We start from the raw sequence: 13,517 nt of genomic DNA, 5'->3' as shown, positions 1-13,517 counted from the left end.
TACACTGTCAGCCTGTCCTCTGTCATTTACACAGTGCTGCTGGACAAACTGCATATTTAGAGGAATAAAAAGCAGGGAAACACTAGAGCACACATCAGGTGACATGATGTAATTTGCCATGGCACAAGCAAAGTCCTCTTAGTTCTCAATATAGTATCATTTTTCCTCCTTATGACTCAAATAACCAAATGAAACAATTAAAACTTTAGTGCCTAAAAACCTCTGAATCTCAGAACGTGTAAAGCTCTCTGGGCACTTACACATCCTTCTATGCTACAGTTGAGCTAGCAGCCCAGAAAATGCCATACCTAACTGAGGTATGTCTTCTCCCTGCTGTGTGCTTTGTAATAAAATGTAAAAGTCGAAACTATGAAAATGCCACTTAATTACATTTTTGTTACAGCAACCCAAATTTATTTGATACTTTAAATGATACATTTTTTTCAAACACCAGAGTGTCCTGTCTTCCCAACTTGTCCCCAAAAAATTAAATAAGGTGCACTACAAGAAAACCAGAGTGTCTGATTTTCAAAACTTAGGTCTACTATTACTTGGCACTAATTAATTACATAAAATCATAGAATACTTTAAACAAGATTTGCAACAGCTAGAAGGTATTGGCAGGTTCTGAAGCATATATTTCCAGGTACATGCATGCATGTGAGGATTAGGAATAATAGGAACTTGTGACTGACAGAAGTAAAAAACAGAATAATATGCGAAATCAGAATCACTGAAGGTGAGTCATGTCAAGGTTAAAAGTTAAATCTCAGGTGGGTGATATGAGTAAAGTGCCATGGAGAGAAAAATGCCTAATTTGCTATCAACCAATTAATTAACCTCTGTAGGAAAGAATAAAGTAGATACCATTTGTGGGCTGCCAGGATCAGGAAATTTCTCAGTGGCCATCCTGGATAGTGGGATAAATTACATGGATCATAAACTCCAACTGTCACCTGCAAATAAAATTGCTCTAAATGAGAGGTCATCTATCCATGCTGATATTCAGTTCACAGTAAAAGTTACCTGGCATTTTTAATGTGAAACTTCTGAACAGAGAAGGCCTACACACACATTTTACGTATTTACAAATGTCTAATACATGGTCACACCAGATTTCAGTCAAGCGTTTGCCACAGCTTTGAGATGTGTTCAGTTAAGTCTCTTTATGGACATATACTTTTCACTACAGTACTTGCATCTTCCTTAAACACACCATTATGGCAGAAGCCCAACAACAGAAGCCTTGCTCTCAAAACAAAATTCTGTATTGATTTTGGGATGATCAAAAAATGAAAGAGGACAGGTCAGCAGGATGTCAAGTCAAAGTAAAACCAGCATAAAAATCACTTGTAAAGCCAACCTTCAAGACAGGATCTAAATAAAGGCACTGGACATTATCTCATGTTGAACCAGTGTAATACCATGCTCATAACTGAGGCAGCTAAACTAGGAGCTTACTTCACAGTTGATGCAGAACCAAAACACATCCAGAGATTAGAAAGATGCCGCTGCCTACTTTCAGATATGCTGAACATCCGAACTCGGCCATCACTAGTGATACCTGTGCCTCTCACATCTACAGAGCCCTCCCCTCCTGCTTCTTTGCCTACAGATGGGCTTAGAGTGCCTGGTCTGCACTCTGGCACATCAGTGAGGTGTCCCTAGAGCAGTCCGCAATGCAGATGAGCCAATCTAATGGCTGCAGATAGGAGAAACAGGAGCCCGCTCGCCACCCCTCCTCCCAGCCATACACTACTGCTGCTGCTTTGCAACTGCTCACTCAAGCAGGCAGAAGACCTCTTAGTAACCTGATTCCATTTCATAAACTAGCAGAAAATTAACTGAGCAACAGCAAAAACATATTTTCTTCCAGGGGAGCAAGTTCAGTTGACTCTCTGAAATACAAACAAACTCTATAGGCAGTATTGATGCAATAAATGTTATCCAACAGATCTAAAATTTTGGCACTTCCCTCTAAGTGAATGTTAATGAAGAAATATATTCCAGATGATTACAGATTTCTCTCATATTGACAATGTCCCTATATAAGTAAGTAAACTCTTACCTGTGACCCATTATTGTAGTTATACTACCAGTTAAAACCTCAGCCTTCACATTCTTATTTCACAAAGAACTGCAGACCTAGGTCTTAATTTCAGAAAACCAAATTTGGAAAAGCAAAAAAAATAACTGAAGATCAAGTATTATAAAACAGAACCAAATTACTTTTATGAGGTGTGACAAGACCTCCTTAAAAAACTTACTAGCACTTATTAGCTCTTCGCCATAACTCTGCATTTTGTTTCCTAACACTTCAATGACATTCAAGATAAAAAAAAGTTTGAAGTTCACCAAAAATAAAGACAGTAAAGCATTCAGAGAGGCCTAGCAAAGTTCAGCAGCTGAGCAACATGATCCAAACCAGAATTCAATGTACATAAACACAAGCCAACCAAGCCAGTCAACTCTTGCTGTGATGACACCTGCTCCATGTATCATTGTAATTCTTCCCTAACTGGAAGCAATGGACAGTACTCACTTTACGCTCAAAGGTCATGCATGATCTCTGCATTTAGCAGAAAAAATATCTCAGCCTCTTCTGGTGCACAACCCATCTATCTTTCAAAATTACAAAGCATTACCTTGAACATTCTTCATTTACAGATTCCCAGCAATTTGTATCCAAAGCTCTCATGTTGTAACATGTACATGTGGCAAAACACACGCTGAAAGTTGAACACTCCTGTATAGTATTCCCTGATTACTGTTACCACAACCAACAAATACACAAAATATGAGTATCAATTTTTAGTACACAAACAATAAAAGAAGTGTTTTGTATTATTATAGCATTGTAAGAAAAGCAGTTGGAAAACTTTAATCGTTATGCTAACTCATAAACTTACATTGTTTCTGTTTTGATTACGAGGGAGGCAGAGCATAAAGAACTTTATTTTCAAGCTCACCATTACTCTGATGTAACTGGGCTTTTGCATAAGAACTAGAGACACTTAACACAAAAAAATCAATCCAAGCTGCTGGTCTTCAGCTATTTACCCAGCCTATTCATTGGCCAACCATTGTGCCCAGCTCAGTATTACAGACATTTCTCAAACCATTTCTAAATTAAACATTTGTAGGTTATAAAAAGACATAAAATTCTCCTTACCTTCCCCCCTTGGTCTTGGAAGAAACCATCCCACTTTTTCAGCAGAGATATCTCAACAGAATTGTCATGATACTTGATTAAAAAATAAGGCAAGGCTGTAACTCCCTCTCTCTGGCAAAGTTCATCATATGCTTTCTGAAGTGCTTGAATCTAAAAGCAAAAAAGATGACTGTAACCAACAGTTTTAACAATCTTATACAGAACCACAGAAAGTGTTTTAGCATCTGGGAAAGCGAGCTCACTCAAACTTAGAATATAGTGTATTTAGAATATTGAAAGTCCATTATGACCACAACAGCTGAGATCAAAAATTCAGGTGCTAAAAGAGCATTTGTTGATGCAAATTTAAACAGGAGCAGTATTACTTTTGCCACAAACTGATCTACCAGTAGAAATTAAAACAAGATAAAAAACTCATTCTGATAGTCACAGTAACTTTATAAGAAAGTAAATCTGTCCCTCCGTTCTTAGCAAAAGAACAGAGTCCCATTCAATTTATTTTGTTATATGTATTTTCAGTGTTTAGCTGAAACTCTGTCTTCGGATCGTGACTAGTATTAGTACACTATTTATTACTACAGAACTAATAAGGGTCTTCCGAGAAGACGGGAACTAAGCATTTTTCCTGAAAAAAAACAGTTTCTCATTGATTATTCACAGAATCACAGAATCGTCTAGGTTGGAAAAGACCTTGAAGATCATCCAGTCCAACCATCAACCCAACACTGACAGTTCCCAACTCCACCATATCCCCCAGTGCTATGTCGACCGACTCTTAAACCCCTCCAGGGATGGGGACTCCACCACCTCCCTGGGCAGCCCATTCCATCGCCTAACAACCTGTTCTGTAAAAAAATGCTTCCTAATATCTAGTCTAAAACCTTAACTTCTGTCAAAGCAAAAAAGTACATGTGGGCAAGTTGATTTTTTTCATCCTTTTGCACTGTAATATGAAAGAAACTACAAAAAATTGTTAACTTTTCTCCTAAAAACCCCAGACTTCCTTATCCAGTTCTTCTTCTTGTCCAATCATGCATTTTATTAACACTTTCGTAATTGCTAATGACTTAGTTCTTCCAGGTAATACCCCTTTAAAAAAGTTTCTTGAAAATATAATGAATTTCAAGAATATAGCTATATATTCAATAACCTGCATATAACAATTCAAAATAACATAACTGCCTCTTCAAGAATTGTTTACCACATCTGCATCTAAATGAATAAAGCTGAAGTGATGTTAAGCTGAGAAATTTTATACAATAATGAAAAAAGAGGTAAACAAAAAAACCATATGGAAATAAAAGATTTTAAAAGAAATTAGATTCTCAAACTAATTCAGTATGCGCTAACAAAAATATTAAGTTTCACAGCCCACAAAACTGCTTAGTGCTATAGACTTCATAACATTTAGTATTTTGAATACCTGATTTAGTGGGAATCTGTCACCAAGACACACTGGTTTCTGAATTATATGTATTCCATCAGGGAAGCAGAGAGCAGGGTAGCAAAACCAGTAATAGAAATGATACTTTTTTAAATCCTAGAAAAAAAATTTTGTGAAATTAGATAATAAAGATATAAATCAAAATAAATTATGGTTTGGAATACTAGTCATAATTGATGGTTGATGATACTAACCATACTAACCATAGCTGTTCTTACTTCACTGTGTCATAATTTTAGAAAATAATAAAAAATACTAGAAGACTTCCCTTCTCTGTATATGTTTTTATTTAAGATTTAAACAGACAGTTTAAGATTTAAACAGACAGTTTTTGTTAGCTGGAGCATTATTTATTAAAACTTTCAATTTGTTAAACATGAAACAGTTGCTCTACTTTTACTAATATCTATAAGCATGTCAGATATTCTTACACATTTGTTGAAAAGAATATGAGATGGCACCCGCATTTTTTTAAACAATACTTCCTAAAATATTTTATATCTGTACAGGAGAATAGCTTATTAGGTTTTTTAAAATGCTTTCAGACATTTTAAGATGTCTGAGAATGATCCTGATAACATTAATATGCTAATACAGCATTACTCATAAAAAGAAACTACTTCATCATTTCCTCTACAATGCTCTAAGTATGAGACATATTATCATTACTCACTGCAAATGTCAGCAGCAGGAACCTGTTCAAGAGCATAGGGTTTTCAAGAGCAGCTCCAGATTTTATTGATTCCCATATCTGTCATTGATTGTGGGGACAAGAAAGAAGAGAAAGGGCGGAGAAACAAAATATCAAGGTAGCATGAGAACAGCTGCAGAAATCCAGGTACCTTTAAAATACTGAAATTAACATTCCCAGTAATACACTGTGATCTTTTCCTAACTGATCTCATCCACGCTACTATCTATGCTAAAAGGATTCTAAAGGTAAGACACAGACATGCACTCTCCAACACAAAAAATGGTGGAAGCTGGGGAACAAGAGGAGCGTTAGTTCATGGATCAAGCATGGAGCATCAAACAAAACAAAACAAATATCAGGAACAGTTCTTCATGTATGGGAACAAATAACACTAGCACAATATAGAACATACTGTGATATTAATATAGCCTTTTATTGTACTCTCATCTTTTTCATTCATGGGATCTACAGATATGTGAATAAGCTACTAGGAAATTTCACCAAAAAACTGGAGACTTGGAAAAAGGCAGTACACTGCATGTTGGTGAGACAAGAAGCTATAATACTTGTATGAGGCCGACCTGTTTGATCTTTGTCTTAAAAAAAAATAAAAAATATAAGATCAAATAAAGCATTCTGACTAGCCCCTTCCTTTGACAGCCATCTTCTTGTTTTATCTCAGTCTTCTTGCTGTTCTGGAGCTTACCCATAACTTTGTCACACAGATGTATTGCAGCAATCTAAAGTTTAAACCAGGCACTTGCTGATTTCTGGGTGTCAAGACAAATTGCAAAAATGCTCTACAGAATTCAAGTCACTGGTAGCTCTAATAGCACTGTTAAGCTTAAAATGTAGCCTAGTAGAACACCGAATGAAGTCCTCCAACTATAATTAGCTACTTTCTACTCGTGTAAAGAACAGTAAAAAGCAAACATCAAACGATTCATTCCAGAGTAAGTTAAATCCTGAGGCTACTATATGGGTGAGTATGGACAGTACCTCCAATACCTGGGGCAGAGACTGTGAAGCACTTCACTGGTTATATCCAAATCCTTTCTGTCAGTTGACTTGATTTTTAGTCTTACCTCATTTGCTTCTTTTTCCAGAAGTGATTTCTTATCACAGGATTTGAAAGTCTCAAAAGTGTTGGTATTATACAATGTTCCAAAAGCAGGACAGCAGCGTGCTGGTATTGAAGCATTCCTGAATAAAAGAAAGAAACCTGTGGGAATTGGATACTAATGCCTTTAACATGATCAGCAGCAGTAGCAGTAGCTATCCTGTGGTGCAAGGTTGCCCTAAAACTGTGAAATGATGAGGCACAGTAACAAAAGTTAACAACAGTTCTAACAAAAACATTTTATGATCACAATGCTTTATCAACATGGACTGGTACAAGAACCTGTGCAAATACACGTCTACATTATGACTTCAAAAATGTATCAGGCATCTGTATTTATCTCTAAGCAATGTGACATTAAATCACAGATTGAAGATTTAAAAGTTCAGTTCAAATATAAACTATCCACGACAAATGTGATTTGCGCTAAGAAAAAATGATTAGGACTGAACTTTAGATGTCAGTATTTCATTCACATAAAGAGTTACTCAGTTAATATTTTATGTTTAAAAAACATCCTAAAGGAAGTCTAAACCAGACAAAAGATTGAATAGCTTTTATAGCCTGTAACATCATCAGCTGAAGAAGCTGCTGTTTGCAAACAGGGTACATATTTTTCCCCCTTTCCAAATGTAAATTCAGTAAAACACCTACAATATTCCCTTAATTTATAGATCTGATTGATTTCATTCTTTTAACATCATTCTCCCAAACTGTTATGTTTCTGACCACTGCTAAAACTCAAATATGGCAAATGTTTCTAACATAATAAATACACGTGATGCAGTTTCCAAAAATTTTTAAAGCTAAAAGGGAACTTTTCATGATCATCTAAACTGACTACCTAAAGTACAGAAACAGAAGTACAAAAAATTGTTACAGTAGAAGGAATAATTAAACACTACATAAATGGACCTTTCATAATTTTACTTTTTGTCATAACATTTGAGAGCTCAAATACCATGATACCATCAATTTTTTCCTAATCTGAAATTCCTGTTCCCAATACCACAGCTTTCTTCCAGTTGCACTTTGCTGCATATGCTTTCAGTATCGTACGTAAAAGTCCTCACGTAAGAATTAATGGAATAGTGTCTCCTAAGAAATTATCTCAAAATGCACAAAGCCTCACTAGGCTCCTAACATCATGACCAAGCAAGGCCGAGAAAGTCACTTCTGTGATTTACAACTTTATAATCCACCAGTTTAAAACAAACAAGACAATAACTACGAAAACATCTGTTCCTATGTTAGTCATACTAACTTAGGTATTTGCTGGAAATCAAAACCATGTGGAAAAAATATTTTTCAACTCATTTTTGCTGTGTACACTGAGCAGCTTTGGTTTACTTTCTACTTTGGGGGCAAAGACAAAAGTACAAAATTCCAGTCACACAGGTTAAATACCTTGGAACATATTAAAATGTAACAACTAGGGATTGTAAAAACTGTTTTGAGATCCTCATTGTCATGATGAATCCTCAATAAATAAAGATCTAAGGAAAAACTTGACCAGAAGTCAGATGATTGAAATATCCTTCCTTATGGAGAAGAGCTGAAAAAATGGAAAAAAATGGTATTTTATATAAACATACATACAAACAGTGAGTGGATTTGAGACTTACCAGCATATTTTAAACTTGGCCCTTCAGATGAATATACTACTTCAAAGAATTAATGTTTGCAACTCAAAGCAGTCTCTCCACTGTTCTAAAGTTCATGAAAATGTGTATTTATTTTCATGTAGAATTTGCCCAAGTAATATTATATATCAAAGCATTACTGTTATGCAAGGAAAGTGTCTTCACATACAAACTAAGGTAAACCACAGTACATACTTACATATCAAAGGCACTAAACTCCAGTGTCAAGCGAGCTGGCAAACCCAAAGGATCACCTGGACAAAAAGCAGCAACATGCTTCTTTTAATAGACTAATTTCCCTCTTTTTGTTAATCTAAGTTATAAATTACCCACAGACACACCAGAATTCATAGCTCACCCAGCTATGTTTTCTAATGTTTCAGCAAAAAACCTAAACCATGTTACACAAATACTTAGAGGAATGACAGGAAAAACCCAAACTACTAAGCAAGATGTCCAGTTTCTACCTACCATTGTAGTAGTATCCTTTGATAACTTTTGGGGTCTCATCCAGTCGGTACTCATTGAGTTTCTTCTGGGTTAGTTCGTGCCAGAATCCTGCATCCAAGGCACTACTGAAGGGAGCAAACTGCAGCTTTGAGATTCCAGGATCTACAGGATGGTGCACCTCACCACTGGCAGTTGCCATGATTTTTGTTAATGATCGCTGTTAAACAGAATTCTGTAAAAGCAGATATTCCTGGTAAGTACTCAATTGACCATACTACTTGTGAAGCAAAGTCCTTCCAATTTCTTTTATGTAAAATTATGGAAGGCAAGTATATGTTCTGTTTGGCCATGCTACCTAAAAGAATCTGATTTCCTGACAGACATTCCATTTCTCCTATCACTTAGGATACTGCACCTGAACTATGTACTTCTGAGTTATACCTTGTATTGTGCTGCCACACATAAAAATAACAAAATGCTAAACCCTGTATCTGCATTCCTTCTGTTAACTAGATATCCATCTAAAAGCCTGTTAGTACTATTTTTCTGATGGCATTTAAAATTCAAACTAACATTTCATTTAGCTAGGTCTTCACTCTCAGCCTGTGGTGAGAGTTGAACACTCATAAAGCATTTACAAATTAACAAGTAAAGCTAGGAAAGGGAAACTAAAACCAAGGAGTCTTGCAGCCAGTGAAGGGCAAAGCTGGAAACAAAACCTAGAACTTCCTTAACAGCTGCACTAGCCATTAGAAAGTCAATGTGATGTACAAGTCTAGATTGTTCTCCTACAGTTCTTCTCTTCTAAAGGTCTGCATATGGGAAGAACTTTTTTTCGTAACCCAAGTCACTACTCTATTGGCTGAACGATATTCCTAGAAACACATAGTCTTCAGTTCACAACACTTACAAATTTCAGAATTTTAGACTCTATCCCAGAATGAGGAGTAAAACAGCTAAACTGGGCTATCGTAAGCCTCTACTTCAACTAGGCATAACAGTCCCTTGCTCATGTTAGCAGCAGCATTCAACTCACGTGATTTGGCTCAATCTGCTTATTTTCCTGAAAACTCATCAAATAAAAACATTGCCCTCAAGAATCTCTTGTACTTACTGTTAGTATTCCTCTTCATGTCTATACCTACACATATTAAGATGCAAGTTTCAAAGACACAGTCCACGACAGAGTATTCAAACATACATCTGGGGGAGGGAGGGTCCTCCTATTAGGCATTCCAGTCACTGTTTGACTATCGAGCTAAGATAAGCATAAATGTTGCAAAACAAGGATTTGTTACATATTAAAAGTAAGATTTTAAAATATTAGTTTTAAAACTCCTCACAAAGATATGAACATATGCTCCTACCTATTTACCACAACACATCCATCTACCAAGTTAGCAACTGCTGTTTTCTAAGCCCAGAAGGGAGATCAACAGCTACCGATTCAGGTTTTGTTCACAACACTTACCAAATCAACCATCTGCATTCAAATGATCTTGAAATGATTCCTTCAACTAACTAATTTTTAAAGACTAATTCTTTTAGTTTGTACAACATAATCCCATGTGGCTGCCTTTTGTTACCGATCCTTCACAATACCCCTGTTACCTTTACACATGGATCAATGGTAGGATTTTACATAGAGGAAACTCAAACTAAGGTTCCCAGCACAGCTCTGCCAGCTGACACCAATCTAAACTGATGACTACAGTTTCATTGTACTGTAGCTTGGATTGAATCAAACAGTTCCAAGTTTACTGTCCTGTGAAATCACTTGTGCTACAGACACAGAGCTTACACACTTTTCTTTCATGCTTTTTGGAACAGGGGGAGGTGAATGAGGTGGGTTTAATTTCTTAATAACTGCCAAATAGTTGGCTCTGAGAGAAAGACACAGTTATGCTTTTCCTTACACAACACTTCCTTAAACTAAGTCTTCAGTGTAATCCAGCTATGTCTTCCACATTCAGTTTATACAGTTTATCTCCTTCTACTGTAAGTGCCTTCCTTGCTCACTGATAAGTTGTGGAATGAGATTTTTTTGGGTGTGGGTTTAAGGTTTTCCATATTTTTCATGGTGAAAGTTAAACGTTTCAGTTCTGTCATGATGTCTTCCTTTAACTGGAATATTGCAAATATGCCATTTTGTCATTTCCCCCCATCTTTTTTTTTTTTAAATTTTCTTTATTTTTAACAGCGGCTGGAACTTGTGGTAGTGTGAACTTTGATAGCTTACTTGAAAAACCTCTCAAATCTCTTTTTATTAACATGAAAAAAGATCAGTTAGTTTCTTGAAACTTTGCAAGTACTAGAACTATAAACAGGCAAGTACTAGAACTATAAACAGCAGAACTGCATGGAATTTTCTGACCATTTTTATAAACTTATTTTTCTGCATGTAAGATGTAGAAGTAGTAACATGAATTACCAAACATTTAACTTTCACTACTACATAGGCCTTAAGCCTTATAAAACTGTTTTGCAACTAAATGTCACAGAAAGCTTATCATAAAACAGGCAATTTTTTGTCATATAGATGTTAGCAATAAGTCAGATTACACAGTGCTTGATGCCAAGCCTTCCATAATAAAACTTTATTCAAAGGTCCAATAGCTGCCTAATCCATATTAATCCATTAAATCCCCCATTGCCTTTTTTTCAGAAGCTTGGGAAGGTATTATTTAACACTTAAAAAAAAAAAAACCAAAACGTGACATAAAGTTGTTACTTTCCTTGCCAGACAAGCTCTATTGTAAATAAAAGTTTACTCATTTTGAATTTTCTTCAAGTCTTTTTTCAACTTTTCAAACAGGTAAAGTTTCCATTTTGCTTCTCCCCCCCATAAGTACAGGGCATACCCAGCACTAAAGTGTATTGTCAAACATTTTAAATGACCAAGAAGCCAGCTACCTAGCAGTACCTGAGTAACACACTGAAAATACCAGCCGAAAAGCTTCCACTGGGAATGAATTTTAATACCCTACTTATTTTCACTATTACTGTACCTGAAGAATTACTGTAAAGCTGAAGGAATAAAAATAGCAGGCTTCACTATTGTATCCACATGCAAACAGAGAAGCATATACAATCACCTCTGATTTATTGACACTTTGGAAAATATTCTTTAATGTACTTGGAAGTAAATATTCACTTACATGCTTTCTTAATGCAAGAGCAGTAAGTCAAGGTAAATCTGGCAACAAATTTTAGAATACTGAAAAAAAAAATGAAATGTATACATTTTGTAGAACTTGCATACAGAAATTCACGTACAACCTCTAACAGTAATCTCACTAGGAGAATATAATAAAGAGAAAAAAATCCAAAACTTTAAATGTGGAACAGACCCTAAGTTTTAAAAGGGCCCAGGTGAAACATGTGCTTGAAGTGAAAAGATTTACAGGTATTTGTTAGACACGCCTATGCTCTGTGACTGGTAGGAAATTTAAGAAGTGTAATCAGCAAGGATTTTATATATATATAAAAAAAGCACTATCACTAGTCTAAGCTCTAGCACTTGTTCTTAAATATGCAGGCATTTAAAGCTGATCTAATGGAGGAACATACTAAGTGAAAAACACACCAGGACTTTAATATTTGTCTTCCCCTTGACAGACATAATTAATCTGTTCGTATGACATAATTTAAACTACAGACATAATTTATCTGTAAGTATGATTAGCAGTTTAACAGCATTTAAAACTATCATGAAGTTAGAGGTTTTAAACCAAATTCACACAATGCCCTAAAATCTACAGCTTTTTTACAAAACTTTTTATTCTGTGGTCCAGAGCTGAGTATTTTGAAGACCTCCTCTATGCCTAGGCGACAACAGAAATCGCTATTGCCCACCACTACATTTTCAGAAAAGATGCTTCTTGGTTGATGTCCCTTATCAAGCCTATTTTCTGGGCAAGGAGAGCTTTCCCTATTTCCAGCAACATTACGGTCACAAAAAGGCCACCTGGCTCCTGGGGCCAGCCTGCTCCGCAACGCCCCGCCTCCGGGCCCGCCGCCACCTCCGGCTCCTCAGCCCGGCCTGGGGCCAGCCGCCCCACCCAGCCGGCCCCCGCCCGCCGTCCGTGACCGGAGCCCCGGCGCCCGCCCGCCCGCCCCGAGGCGCTCCCGCCCCGGAGCCCGCGGGGAGCCGGCCCCAGCGACCCAGGGACACACCGGCCTCGAGGGGCGCGGAAAGAGAACGCGAAGGCATCAGGAGGCTGAGGGCGGGCGAGTGAGAGGGGAGGGCAGACGAGCCACCGGCACGCGCGCGGACCGCTCACCCGCGACGCCGCTCTTTACTTCCTGCATTGCCGGCCGGCGCGGCGAAGTAACGTCATCCCGGCGCGGCCACGTGATCGGGGCGGCCGGCGCGCGGCGTCACGCGCGCGCCGCGGCTCGGTTGGCCGCGCCCGGTCCCGTCCGCTAGGGCCGACCGGCAGTCGGCGGTGCCCCGAGCCCCGGCGGCCGCCCCCCTCGGCGGGGGGAGGGAGCCCTCCTCAGCGGAGAGCCCGCCTCAGCGCCCCGCCGCGCTCTCCGGGTGGCGGCAGGACGCGGTGCCGCTCCCTGGGCTCCAGCCCGCCCCCGTCTCCGCAGGCCGTACCAAGTTGGGTGGGAGGATTGATCGGCTCGAGGGTAGGGAGGCTCTGCAGAGAGACCTGGACAGGCTGGAGCGATGGGCTGAGGCCAGCTGGAGGAGTTTCAATAAGGCCAAATGCCGGGTGCTGCACTTGGACCACAACAACCCCCAGCAGCGCTACAGGCTTGGGGAGGAGTGGCTGGAGAGCTGCCAGTCAGAGAGGGACCTGGGGGGGTTGATTGACAGCCGGCTGAACAGGAGCCAGCAGTGTGCCCAGGTGGCCAAGAAGGCCGATGGCATCCTGGCTTGTATCAGCAATAGCGTGGCCAGCAGGGACAGGGAAGGGATCTTGCCCCTGTACTCGGCACTGGTGAGGCCGCACCTTGATGACTGTGTTCAGTTTTGGGTCCCTCAC

General features: G+C 38.6%; 1 protein-coding gene across 13 annotated transcripts in view; it reads right to left on the bottom strand.

Moving 5' to 3' along the window:
* The window catches only part of ATG7 (autophagy related 7), a 114,760-nt gene extending 101,903 nt beyond the window's left edge, over positions 1-12,857 (bottom strand). For 11 of the 13 annotated variants that reach the window (XR_012630311.1, XR_012630312.1, XM_074879714.1 and 8 more), the window contains exons 1-8: positions 12,807-12,857; positions 8,545-8,755; positions 8,273-8,327; positions 6,396-6,513; positions 5,290-5,367; positions 4,596-4,712; positions 3,173-3,322; positions 868-956 (exon numbers count right to left, since the gene is read on the bottom strand). Coding sequence is in view for 11 of the 13 variants with exons in the window: in XM_074879714.1 (XP_074735815.1) it covers positions 868-956; positions 3,173-3,322; positions 4,596-4,712; positions 5,290-5,367; positions 6,396-6,513; positions 8,273-8,327; positions 8,545-8,722 (785 nt within the window). In the remaining 2 variants the exon portion in view is untranslated. Of the gene's footprint in view, positions 1-867; positions 957-3,172; positions 3,323-4,595; positions 4,713-5,289; positions 5,368-6,395; positions 6,514-8,272; positions 8,328-8,544; positions 8,756-11,681; positions 11,741-12,806 lie in introns of those variants that run through there. The other 2 variants (XM_074879706.1, XM_074879716.1) reach the window with 2 other exon arrangements.
* Between the last annotated feature and the right edge of the window lie 660 nt (positions 12,858-13,517).

Source organism: Strix uralensis, chromosome 10 (assembly GCF_047716275.1).
Source record: "Strix uralensis isolate ZFMK-TIS-50842 chromosome 10, bStrUra1, whole genome shotgun sequence".
Lineage (NCBI taxonomy): Eukaryota > Metazoa > Chordata > Aves > Strigiformes > Strigidae > Strix > Strix uralensis.
This window is presented reverse-complemented; position numbering and strand designations above follow the sequence as displayed.